Source organism: Eriocheir sinensis, chromosome 51 (assembly GCF_024679095.1).
Source record: "Eriocheir sinensis breed Jianghai 21 chromosome 51, ASM2467909v1, whole genome shotgun sequence".
NCBI lineage: Eukaryota > Metazoa > Arthropoda > Malacostraca > Decapoda > Varunidae > Eriocheir > Eriocheir sinensis.
Genome location: NC_066559.1, coordinates 3,678,174 through 3,691,361, shown reverse-complemented (window position 1 = coordinate 3,691,361; position 13,188 = coordinate 3,678,174). Strand labels below are relative to the sequence as shown.

The following is a 13,188-nucleotide window of genomic DNA, read 5'->3' as shown; positions in this document are numbered from 1 at the left end:
AAAGATAAACAGTGCACTGCCCACCATGACTCTTGATTGATACGTATTTTTTTTAACAATTTTGCTTCTCGAGATAGATAACATACTTTACTAACTGATATTCCCGTTCTTTCCTCCTCCCACCACCACCACCACCACCATCATCATCATCAGCCTGTATCATTCCACTGCCGGACGTAAGGCTCTCCCAGACGTTTCCAGATATTTATTTCCTGTCCCGCTAGCTTCCAATTTCAATGTAAACGTTTCGTAAACTTCTTAATTTCATCCCATCGCCTATTGAATGGCCTCCCTTTGGATCCTTATATATCGATTACTTACCAGTTTATCACTCCTCTGATCCATCTGTTGTCCTCTCCTGCATATTTATTTGGTCCTTATTCTCAGACGCTTCCACTTCTTACATCAACTATTTATGAAGACCGACAAAGGGATTAATCGCGTTCCCATGGGTGTTTTTTTCATGCTCACGGTACAGAATGATTGTCAGACTACCACCAGGGTCATAATACGGCCCAGGGAGAGGCCCACAACTCCTACGAAATGTGTGGCTTGTACATGGAATTGTTTTTAAGAATATGGCGCTCTATGCCTTCAAAATCTGTAACGTAAAATAATGCAATGATATGTTCTCAAAATGCATTATGAGATGTAGAAATAGCTTTATCAGTCTTTGGGGCATTATGAAAGATAGAATAATACAGACTTATATGCTGCCCCATGGCGAGAGGCGGCCTTCCTTCCAGCATTGAGGCATGGAGCTATTGGAAGCCATCGGACCGTAGAGTCACGCAAGCAGTTATTTCCTGTTCCATGGTCTGGCAGTCAAGTGTTCTCTGACGTTTTTCCCCTCGCCACCGCTGCGACGTGCACTATCTTATAAAGGGAATATGTGTAGTTTCCTCTCATAACCCACGCTTCTTTATATAAGGGGTCGGGGTTTATCTTTCTCTCTCTTTCTCTCTTTCTCTCTGGATGGATTTGCGTGCGTTTTGTTTCGTAAGGTTTTTGAGGTGTTTATGTCAGGTGGAATCTTCTGCAGAGAATGTAGGGTGTCCGCCAAACTATACGCATCACCCAAATTTTTTTTTTTGCATTATGTAGGCAGTTCAAGGGTAAGAAATGAAAAAAAAGAGGGTAGTAGGGGAGAGAGGATCGCAAAGAGGATAGTAGGATTAGTATCACTCATATCAAGGGAAAATCATCTCTGGAAAATTGAACTGAAAAATAAAGCTGAATTATTGTCAAACTGTAGCTGACGTAATAATAATATTTTTTTTTGAACATATGCATATATTTTTCAGATCTTAGCTCAGTTTTCCAGAATCTTTGTGCTGATTTGCGTACTAATTGGATTGGTGCGTACGAATTGGCGTGCTGAGGGTGTAATCTCTTGCCGCAGAATGCTCCGGGAGTCTGGGGCGCTGCGACTCAGATAAGGCGACGCAAACCTCTTGAGGCGAGACTGACAAGGCGAACTCGGAGCCACCTCGACATCCAAAGCCTGGCGTCGCTACTCCTGCACTTCGCCTCCTGATACAACTAGAATTTTTTAGTAGTTTGCTCAAATCGGAGCCACAGAATAGGAGAGTTTGGCCAGCTTCATCGCAGGCACCTTGATGTTACCAAAAGAGCAACGCGAAATTTAAATTGATGCAGATATAAAAGTTTATATTTTATTTTTGTTCTCTAGGTATCGTTAGGTCTGAGATCCTGATGATCTGACTATTCTGAGACCTCAGGATCTAACGATCCTGAAATCATCATGTTGTGTAAGATAGTTCCCACTCTAAAGCAATATAATGAGAATACGACAGGAAGTGGGGAAAAATGTATTATATAGAAAAAAATAGGGGAATATAGATATATACGAAGGATGAAGGGGAATGGTCAATGGTATGCATGGCGGATGCACGAAAAGAAGGTATTCTTAAACCCACCTTATCAGAATCCCGTAAATACTTAGGGAGGGCAGTGGAATGGTTGCTTATACAGGAACATCAGAAGAGTAGAGTTATAAACATGAAGGATGGTAAACGATTATAATTTCTGTTTTTTCTGGATGCATAAACGAAACAACGCAATAATGATTTTGTATATATTTTAATGATGCTACAGAATGGTCACTCACGCATCTCTTCACCTGCCCGGGCACTGGAACCTTGCGTCCCCGGAGAGACTTAGAGACAACGCAGTGATACAGAATACATAATGCATGTCAATATATGAGGCTATAAACAGTACCTACTATTAAGACGTATATATAGATTACACAGCGTACACTGACATGAACAATATATGAAGAGCTACAGACCGTGGATGAGTGGGCGGGAATGGGAACCGGAAGTGAATTCTGAAAGATGCTCTGAATTTCCACTAGATGACTGGGGGATAATAGAGGCGAATGGTGGCGATGGGTGAGCGTGGTGCTGAAAGCGTAACTCGATGATGTTAAATAAGATTATAATGTCATGAGGCAACGCGTGGGGGTGAGTGAGATGCGAATAACTTGTTTGTTCTCACCCCGTCGCTTCCGTCACCAAGGAATGAAAGAAAAGGTGCCTAACGCTGATGTCTGATGAGTTGAAATGGCTGTGAATTCGTCTTAATGGATGTCTTATTGCACTACGGAGGACAAACGTAAGAATGAGAGGAAATTAAAGTTAAATAGACCAGTGATTCACCTTTATGTTAGTAATTGCTTTACCTGTGTATTTGATCAATGCGAGAGTATATTTTTATTACGTTCACAGGTGTTTTCTTGGTGGATTTGTTTATCACGATAGCATTAAGTAATAAATAACATAAATATTAAGTGATTTTTATGGGTGGTTATCACGTTCGCGAGAATGTTCTAATTAGTGACTGGCGTGGCGGAAGCTTGAGTCGTGTTGTTTAGTGTAGTTGTTCATTGTTTGTGTTGTTCTGAAGGTCGGCCTCCCGCCCCTCGCACACAACCCTGCCGTCACTGATAGATACATGCCTCTGTTCACTCTGTCCTCTCACTAACCATTAGATAACCGAAAACAAGCTCACATAAATAAGTGTGTCTTAGTTCAATGTGAAGGGGGTGATGTAGAAAGATACGTAACAAAAAAGGAAAGAATGAAGTTAGGCAGAAAAGGCGAACACATGCTCTTGAGAACCGAGACTTTTCGGTTTGTTTAGCTTGTGACGCGTCCAGTAAACAAGTGTGTGTGTATATGTGTGTGTGTGTGTGTTTCATTTTAGTGGGACGGAGGCGTTATCAAAATCTTACTCGTTTTTATTGAACTCTTCTTTGTAAATAATTTTAACTTACTTTAATCACCAGTCACAGAATTTTCAATCCTTCCTCGCTGCATGTACACACGACTCAATTCACGTTCGTCCCCAAAGAGAGTGTAACATTACAAATAGTTAAGATGTTTATCCTTCACACGAGAAGATGTGTGTTTTGGGTCCACATCTTGGCGTCCTCGTCGCGGCCAAGGTCTGTGTTCCTATAAAGTCTACGGTGACAGACACAGACCTCGGGTGTGACTTGCGTCGCCGGGTGTCGCTCAGTTCGTGTATTGGTGCTCCCCGGACTCCAGCAAGGCCCTCTCCGCTGCGATACGAGCGTGTTCCTGTCGGATTTTCTCGAAGAGGTCCTGATGGCGGTTCCTGGCCTTCTGCACCGCCAGCGTGTCCTTGGGCAGGTTGGAGGCTTGCACGTGGAAGCCCTCGCCGTCGGAGTAGTAGACGATCTCCTGCACCTTGAAGCGAGGGTCCACGTACCTGCAACGAGGCGACGGTGTCATTTACCTGTTTAGTGATCTTATTCTACCCGACGTTGTTTATCTATCCCACCTGATCGAATAACGACTCGACGATGTGATTTACCTGTTTAGTAATCTTATTTTACCTGACTTTATTTATCTATTCCACCTGATCGGTTATATTTCTATTTTATTTTTGTGTGCACGATTATGTCGGCTTGCCCTGCCTCTCCTTCCTTTTACAGCTGTGTCGCCCTGTGGCCCATTCTCAGTCGCTTTTGGCTCTCACAATAATTACTTCCAAAGGTCACAAAAGGAGGCAAGTCGGGCTCCCATGAGTGTATTTTTTCACATTCATGGTGCAGAAGCCTTGTCGAACTATCACTAGGCTCATAATACTACCCAAGGAAATACTCACAAACTCTACAACGGACATCAACTGTGGATTTGTAAAGTTGTAAACCCTGAAATGTTTGAGAATACGGGCTTGAATCTGGCCAGTCAGTCATCAATGCCAAGTCCGACACACCTGCTCTGCACGTTCTGTTGTGTCTAGTTAACTCTCAACAAGTTCACTCAGGCTATGTTCGCTGATTCGTACAAACACTTACAATTAGTTCCTTTATCAGAAAAACAAGCTGGGGTATGAAAAACAAGTACCGTGAAAAATACTTATCCATCTGTATTTTGACAGTTTATTTTCGTACCGCAGAACATTTTTTCATGATATTTTTCCCCTATTATGAACACTAATTGAAGAGCTGCATGCGTACAAATGGACAAACTTATGCTATTACAGAGCTTCATTGGTCTTACGACATTTTACTTTCGTAGAGTATATCGAATCGCTTTTCCGTAGCTCGAGAGGTGTTACGATATACACAAACTGAATATATCGCTTCGTTATGTCAAATCGCTTTACTTTATTGTCGTGCCTGAATAAAGCTGTTTTTTGTTTGCATGCGTGTTTACTTGTCCATCAGGAAGGCAGACGTGTGGACGGCAATGCGCCTGACCCGTACAAACCCGAAGGTAAAAAAAGGAAAACAAAAAACGGAAAAAAACGAAGTGAACCGGCGAGCAGTTACTGTAGGTCAGCTTCTTTAGTGTATTTTTAGAAGTATCAAAACATATCTCCATTCGAAATTGACCCTCCCTTTTTCGCCTCTCATTCTACTTTCTTCACGGGAGCAATGCACAGCGGACTTTTTTTTCGTTTTTCCTGTTTTCACCCTGAGCTGCTTCCTCCGGTGTAAAAATAAAAAAAAATACAAATCGTAAACGGAATAGCTACGTCAATTTCATTTTATTCTGTCAACTTCTCATCACGAGGCCGCAGACGACAGCAATCCCAGTAACTTTTATGTTGTCTTGGGGCTGGAATGGCAAGCTCCTCCGCCCTCCCTTGGTGTACACTTTGCTACAACACAAGTAATTAGTGACTTATTAGCCCATCAATAGCGCTACAATATATTTCTTTTGACCAGGGGTATAGCAAGAAGAGGTGGGTTAGTGGAAAAGATACATTTAAGGGAAGAGGAAGACAGTAGGAGTGTAGGTTCCTTAATAGGCAAATATTGTTCTGATGTAGTGAGAGGAGGAAGTGGGTTAGTCGAGAAGATGGGGGTTAGTGGAGATGGTACAGGAGGGGAAGAGGACAGACAGCAGGAGTGTACAGTTCTTTGGTGTAGGTTCATTAATTTATAGTTGTTGTTTATCGGGGACCTAATTTGTTTACCCTCGGCCTGCTGGGGTCTCTGCCATTCACTCCTGCCATGCACCCGCGCCCTGCCCCCCCTCGCCCCACCACCCGCGCCCCCCCGCCCCTGCCCCGCCACCCACCTGTACACTCCGCGGGTGATGCCGTCTTCGCCCCGCTGCTCCTGGTGTTCCCGGTCGGGGGCGCCGTTGTAGTGGCGGGAGGCGGCCCACGAGAAGCTGTACGGCCTCTTGTCCTCCTCCTCGTACTCGTCGTCATCCAGGTGGTCATCGAGGGCGTCCAGCTTCTCCGGGAAGGCCGAGCAGAGGGCGAGCCCCGCCGCCGCCAGCACCAGCAGTCTTAGCTGAGGAAAGACAGAGGAGTCAGGTCACCCTCACGTCACCATGCATGCACAAGCAGAGTCTTGGTGAAGTCGCTGTCTGAATCACTATCTGAATGCAATAAGTTACGTAAGTCATGATGCTTTGCTCTTTCAGCGGCCAAGTAAGCAACAGGACGCCACTCACACCTCGAAAATTGTTTATGCGGTTATACAAGAAGCCTAAGATTTGTCACTTTACTGCGCAAGACTGTTAAAATATATTTTCACATTTATGAAAATATATTTTCCAAGGCGAAATTTTGGGCACTACTTTAGCTATATTGATACGTATTCGTATTTAATTTTTCGGACATTTGATGTATTACAATGCTAAATTTTAGTCAGTTATTTTGTATGTAGTCTAGACTCTAGAAAGTAAAGAAAAAATAAAAGCGTGACTTGACAAGGAAATGAATTTGAAATAAAGTTCTCGTCAGGTATTTTACCGTCTTGAAAGTAAAGATAAAAAAAACAAAAAAAAAAACAGGTACCGGAAAACTTCACTAGACGAGGAACGAAATTGCACCTGAGCCAGCAACACCTGTAATGCCCGGCGAAGGAGAGACTAGAGAGTGAAAGTGGCAGGCAGGCAGGCAGGTCGGGTGAGTGACCGCGCGTCCCTCACACCACCACCAGCCGGCAGACAGCCTACAGACTCGCTGGACTGTGTATGTGTGGCCGAGTTTCCAGCCGGTTACGACTGGCACACGGCCGAGAACATACTGACACGCCTTCCGGGCAACGGTGGCGGGCTGGCTGCGTGTTCACCTGTTAAAACGAGCTCACCTTCTGGCCTGCTTTCCCTTTCGTTACTGTTACTATTATTATTATTAATATGATTATTATTATTATTATTATTATTATTATTATTATTATTATTATTATTATTATTATTATTATTATTTGTAGTAGTAGTAGTAGTAGTAACACGGCTTACTAGAATAATAATACGCACGCCTACTTATTTTCTATCAGTCACTCATTTATTGGGTTACTTATTCATTTATGTAGGTTTATTTATCAGGTGTGTGTGTGTGTGTGTGTGTGTGTGTGTGTGTGTGTGTGTGTGTGTGCGTGCGCGCGAGTAATATGACACTTGCTTACCCCCCCCCCCACCTTCAAACAAACACACGTACAGCTTTCCCTCAGCCCACCAGCAAACGGGCGCATGTCACTCCCTCCGCAGCCTTGAAGTAACAGTAAAACGCAGACCACCAATCACTCTTCCCTTCCCGTCACGTCACCCGCCACGGTCCCGGAGTGTTCTCAAGTGCTCATTCACACCGAGAGCAAGACAGCGCCAACCCTGTGCATGCCTTCTAAATATACATGTCTAGACTACATTTTTTTTCTTTGTCTTGTAAATGACCAGCTTGTGTGTGAGATAGCGGCGAATGGAGTATGTCATCCCGTCCACTCTCTCTCTCTCTCTCTCTCTCTCTCTCTCTCTCTCTCTCTCTCTCTCTCTCTCTCTCAGGCCTTTCAAAATTCCCTTCTCTTATGCATAACTAACTTGCATAGGAACAGGAGAGTGGTTCGGAGTGAATTGAACGGCTTATTGAAGGGAAAAACTATATTCGTATCACCATTTACTCATAAACTACGCGATACGTTCATGGTTGAAAAAATATAAACTGAAAAGCAACTCAACTCAAGGAAGTGGTGAATACGGAAGGTGTTGAGCAGTGAGCGATTGTTGAAATAGGTGGGTTTAATCTTCCCCCCGGGCCACCCTCAGTCATTCCAGCCACGTCACCGCTATTACGTGCATTCTGTACGTTATAACAGTGCTTCGTCGGCCACCTCAGCATCAGTACTTAGTTCCTGGTCGATGTTCCAACCAGCTTGCTATCCTAAAACCCTTGTTGTGTCAATGATCCTCAAACGTTTCTTGATGCCACGCTCTGGGTTTATATATTACGATCATGTCGCAAGCGTTAACAGCACTACTACTTATGCGGTATTTATTTATTTATTTATAGGAAGTAAAGCTTTGCTATGATCCCTACTTTGAAGAACTTTGGTACAGAGAGTCTATACCAAAGTTCTTGAAAGTATCTATACGGTAGATATTCAGGAGCCACCGGTGGAGTAAGGAGTACGGCGCGTATAGGAATAACGGCCAAGAGGAGAGACAGCAAAGCAGGAATATAAGACTGAGCTAAAGCGATAACAAAAAAAAGATCAGTAGCTGTCAGTGGTGTGAAGAGTAAAGCATTTATGAAATAGATAAAAAAAATAGATAAAGCTTCATAACATGTTCAGTTGTCGATGCATTGAGATCAAGTACTGATCTTTTTATTACAGGGAGTCAAAAGTAGCAATAAAAGGCGGACAGAAAAGGAAAAACTAAAAGGTTCAGTGCTGTCGGTGGTGAGAAATGTTCATGAAACAGAAGACGAGGAAATTTGGCAACATTACTAGTTAGAACCGGAACGAAAAGGGAAAATGGTTTTGCAACGAGATGGTGTGTGTGTGTAAGTGTGTGTGTGTGTGTGTGTGTTTGTGTGTGTGTGTGTGTGTGTGTGTGTGTGTGTCACGGGGGTCGTGGGAAAATGGTGAAGGGACAGCCTCTGGGCCACCCCACCCCGGCCACCTGTAGTCCCTCTCCTCTCCTCTCCACACACCACCACAGCCTTGGCCCGCACGTCAGGTAACCCCCCTAGAGACGAGACGAGATGGATAGATATAGATAGATACAAAGAGATAGACAGATAAAGAGAGAATGTTTAAGAAGAAGAATTAACACAACTAAAAACATAGTCTTGGATCGCCCGTCAGGCACCTCCCGCTTGAGACAAGACGGGATAGACAGATGGGTAGATAGACAGATAGATAGAGAATTAATCTTGAAAAATAATAATTAACAAATCTAAAACCACAATTTCTCGTTGAATTAAAAAAAAAAAAAAGGTTCAAAGTCACCTTCAGTGTCGAAATGAAAAGAGAAAGAAAAAAAAAAATGCAGTCTCCCTTACGTAAACAGTTGGGCCTAAGGTGACCTCCGTCCAAGGTGACTCCTTCAAGGTGACCCTCTGCCGCCCCCCCCCCCCCCCCTCCCAGCGAAACACACCTTGCTGCTGGACCCGCTGCTGCTGCGCCCTTCTTGCACCGAGCAGCGGGAAAGCTTTAGGTACGGAGACGCATGCAAAGGGTCCCGCCGAAGCTCCCTAGAGTGTTCCAGACAAAGACTGATTAAGTTAGATTAGGGTATACGGTAGGTTAGGTTAGATTAGGGTAAGGAAGGTTAGGTTAGGTTAGATTAGGGTAGGTTAGGTTAGGGTAGGGTGGATTAGGGTATAGGGTAGGTTAGGTTAGATTAGGGTAGGTTAGGTTAGGGTAGGGTAGATGAGGGTATAGGGTAGGTTAGGTTAGAATAGGGAGGGTAGGTTAGGTTAGGTTAGGGTAGGGTAGGTTAGGTTAGGTTAGGTTAGATTAGGTTAGGTTAGGGTAGGGTGGATGAGGGTATAGTGTAGCTTAGGTTAGAATAGGGAGGGTAGGTTAGGTTAGGTTAGATTAGGGTAGATTAGATTAGGTTAGGGTAGGGGTAGAGGAAGGGAGGGGAGGGTCGTAGGAGCTGAGAGTGTGGCCTAACTTGTCCTGCGCTTTTCTCTTCCTCTTTCTCCTCTCTCCTCGTCCTCTTTCTCCTCTTTCTTTTTTTCCTCTCGTCATCCTCCTTTAACTTCTGATTTTTTTCATTATCATCTTCATCTTCTCATTTTTTTTCTTTTTCATCCTCCTTCTTTTTATTCTTTATTCTTTTCCTCCTTCTCTTCCTCCTCCTCCTCCTTTTCTTTCTCCTCTATTTGATTTTCATCCTGCTTTTCCTCCTGCTTCTACTCTACCTCTACCTCCTTTCTCCTCCTCGTTCTCGTCCTCCTCCTCCTCCTCCTCCTCGTCCTTCTCCTTCTCCTCCTCCTCCTCCTCCTCGTCCCTCACCTCCTCCTCGTCCCCCACCCCCTCCTCCTCGTTCTTCTCCTTCGCTTCCTCCTCCCGGAACGCAACAAGGAAGGGTGACGGCAACGACCAAACCTCGTATCCCGGCAGCGCCCAGTCACGATCAACGTGACGTATTGCACGAGGGAGGGAAAGGCAGCTCGTCGGGGGGGGCGTGCGCAGAGACGGGCGACTGTCGAGGTGTTCCGGAGAGCGATGATATCAGTGGGATTTTTTCATGTATTATTTTTTAACTTTTTTATGCGTTTCCCCGCCGCCCTTCCAGGAAGTGAACTCTCCTCCAGGTAAATACTTTCGCCTACGACGGTGGCCTTGACTTCCTCCCTGACTCCCTCCCTTCCTCTGAAATTGACTGGATGGCGTTTGTATAAACCACAGTCCATCCGCAAGATGCTGCCGATTCCTTATTTCCTTAGGCGAGCTCTTGACTTGTCGCTAAGCTATGGACATGCAGCAAACGAAAGACGGATAAATTGATAGATTGATGGATGAATAGACAGACATAGATAGATAGATGAACAGATAGAGATAGATAGATAGATAGACAGACAGACAGATAGATAGATGGATAGATACATACATATAGACAGATAGACAGATAGATAACAGGTAAATGTAAATTTGGGGATATACGCTATAGTTGCGCCTGACCTCGGTGCTCATCTCCGTCACATTGGTCCTTGAGCCTGTGGGGGGACCGAGAGAGACAGGGCCAGTGTGACATCCGGGTTACCACAGTTTACCTTTCCCAGGTTTCCCCAGGTACCCATTTATCGACCAGCCCGAAAGAGAGGATGAATTGCCAAATGCCCAAGTTGGGATTCGAACCTTTGCTAGCGGATTCGTAGCGAGGCATGCTAACCACTTCACCACGGAGCCGCGATAGATGATAGCAGAATAAGAGCAGGATGTGAGGAAGCTTGAGCCACCCAAACTTTCCTTGATCATTCTAACTTTATTCTGACCTTCCCAACTTTATCCTGACCCTCCCTACATTATCCTGACCTTCCTAACTTTATCCCGACCTTTTCAACTTTACCCTGACCTTTTCAACTTTATCCTGACCTTTTCAACTTTATCCTGACCTTCCTAACTTTATCCTGACCTTTTCAACTTTAGCCTGACCTTCCCAACATTATCCTGACCTTCCCAACTTTATCCTGACCTTCCCAACTTTATCCTGACCTTCCCAACTTTATCCTGACCTTCCCAACTTTATTCTGACCTTCCCAACTTTATCCTGACCCTCCCAACATTATCCTGACCTTCCTAACTTTATCATGACCTTTTCAACTTTAGCCTGACCTTCTCAACATTATTCTGACCTTCCCAACTTTATCCTGACCTTTCCAACATTATCCTGACCTTCCTAACTTTATCCCGACCTTTTCAACTTTATCCTGACCTTTTAAACTTTATCCTGACCTTTTCAACTTTATCCTGACCCTCCCAACATTATCCTGACCTTCCCAAATTTGTCCTGACCTTCCCAATTTTATCCTGACCCTCCCAACATTATCCTGACCTTCCTAACTTTATCCTGACCTTTCCTACTTTATCCTGACCTTCCCAACATTATCCTGACCTTCTCAACTTTATCCCGACCCTTCCAATTTTATCCAGACCTCCCCAACTTTTTTCCTGACCTTCTCAACCTTATCCTAACCCTTCCAACTTTATCCTGACTTATGAAGAGCAACCCACATGCACCACATCCTAACTAGTCTGTCTGTAAAGTTATAAGTATGCATCCCAAGACCCCGGTAAGAAGTTAAGGGCAAAGAGCATTTACTTTTTTTACTTCTTTCATGTTTATTTTTGTTTTGAGAGAGAGAGAGAGAGAGGGATTGTTTTCCTATTCACTTTTTGGGGTCACCGTCAGATGCTGCGAAGATTCCCGGAACTCCTCTGTATCGACTCGGTTCTCAGCAGCTAAATGTCGCGCACGAGTAGACGTAAAAAAATAGAAAAGTAAGTGTCCAGGGTCAGTGTGGGCAGAGGCGAGTGTGTGTGTGTGTGTGTGTGTTACGCTGGTGTTACGTCGCCGAGGAAAGTGAACGATTTCTCTTTTCTTTTCTTTTCTTTTATATTCGTTTCCATTTAGCCATATTTCAAACTTCTGCTCCGTGTGGTACTTATCTCCTCATTATGAATAACGCGGTATTAAAAGGACTTCCCCTGAACGCGTGTGGAACTGAATATCAAGTCCCACGTAATCACATCCGGAAGTCATATTGGTCAGTATTTCAAGACACTTTCGCTTCTCACATCATCTATTTCTAAAGGTCAAAGAGGGGGTCAGTCGGGTTCTAATGAGTGCTTCTTGAGGTTCACGATACAAAAGAAGGGTCAAACTACCACCAGGGTCATAAAACTACTCCTGGAAATGCCCTCAACTCCTACGAAAGCCTAGTCAACTATGTGTTTTTTTGAGGCGAAATGTCTTATCATACGACCCAATTGAGGCCTGACCCTTCCCAGCCGACTCGTAACCTCCAAGCTTTCGGGGTAATCGGGTTTGGCAATGTCTCGCCTTCTCAGACAGGACGCAGAGTCAAGACCAAACTTTTTATCAGGATCCTGCTTTTTTATATAGCAACCCGCAGCCAGCCTCGACCGCGACCCGCCACACCAAGCCACGTACGTTAAGCCTCTCACATCAACTATTTTCAAAGGCCCGTAAGGAGAGTAATCGGGTTCCCCTGAGTGCATTATTTTTACGTTCACAGTGCAACAGAAGCTTTGTCAAACTACCATCAACCAGGGACAAAAAACTATCCATGAACATGCCCACAACCCTTACGAAAGTCTCAAGTGTAAGTGCTTCTACTCTTACGAAAGCCTTAGCAAATGTGTGTGTTTGGGCGCTGAAATATTTAACTAAGAATATGGCCCTGATTAGAACCCAATCTCAACTCGCGTCGTCAGGTGGCATCCGTAAAAAACAAAACGAAACCCGAATACCACTCACATGACCTCTTATTAGACTGCGAGACTGCTTACTGGGTCGCTTCTTAATACGCCTTCATCATTATGTTTTACCGCCGATAATAATACAGAACCAAGTCTTGATATAAATTGATTCGTAGTTAATGCGTGTCCTGTTAAGTTACAATTTCACTTTCAACAAAGGCCAGCGCTACTCACCCAGGCTTTCATTTCGTTGGTCGCGCGGAATGTGGTGAGGGAGGTGGCGATGCAGAGGGGGACGAGACAGGCTGAAGGTGATGCGTCGTGTAGGGCCACTCACTGTGTTCTGTCGGGGCTCACTCCACGCACTGACTGGGGGTCGGGACACGGGAGGGTTGGAAGGACAAGACAAGGAGGGTTGCTGGGGTACCAGGACACAGACACACACTCGTACACGTGCACACAGGTGAGAGGGCGGCGCATGAATGGGTGGCGAGGGG

General features: G+C 44.6%; 3 protein-coding genes across 3 annotated transcripts in view; 2 read left to right on the top strand and 1 right to left on the bottom strand.

Annotated features, from left to right (window-relative positions):
- Positions 1-2,087, top strand: part of LOC126982560 (glutamate receptor ionotropic, delta-1-like) — an 18,816-nt gene extending 16,729 nt beyond the window's left edge. Inside the window, exon 17 of the mRNA XM_050834707.1 lies at positions 1,403-2,087. Coding sequence (XP_050690664.1) covers positions 1,403-1,439 — 37 coding nt within the window. The 3' untranslated portion in view covers positions 1,440-2,087. The remainder of the gene's footprint in view (positions 1-1,402) is intronic.
- The window catches only part of LOC126982561 (alpha-1,3-mannosyl-glycoprotein 2-beta-N-acetylglucosaminyltransferase-like), a 39,149-nt gene that overhangs the window by 1,804 nt on the left and 24,157 nt on the right, over positions 1-13,188 (top strand). The gene's annotated exons all lie outside the window — the stretch shown is intronic.
- Positions 2,088-13,188, bottom strand: LOC126982562 (larval cuticle protein 16/17-like). Its single transcript, XM_050834715.1, has 3 exons — positions 12,926-13,188; positions 5,583-5,803; positions 2,088-3,759 (listed from the first exon to the last, which is right to left on the bottom strand). Exons 1-3 carry the CDS (start codon positions 12,935-12,937, stop codon positions 3,543-3,545), a joined length of 450 nt encoding a protein of 149 aa, XP_050690672.1. The 5' UTR covers positions 12,938-13,188; the 3' UTR covers positions 2,088-3,542.

What these genes read in the sequence shown, in the direction of transcription:
- LOC126982562 (XM_050834715.1), bottom strand. An exon ending in ATCACCCGCGGAGTGTACAG is followed by an intron (nt 3,760 to 5,582) that starts GTGGGTGGCGGG and finishes GCCTCGTTGCAG; the next exon opens with GTACGTGGACCCTCGCTTCA.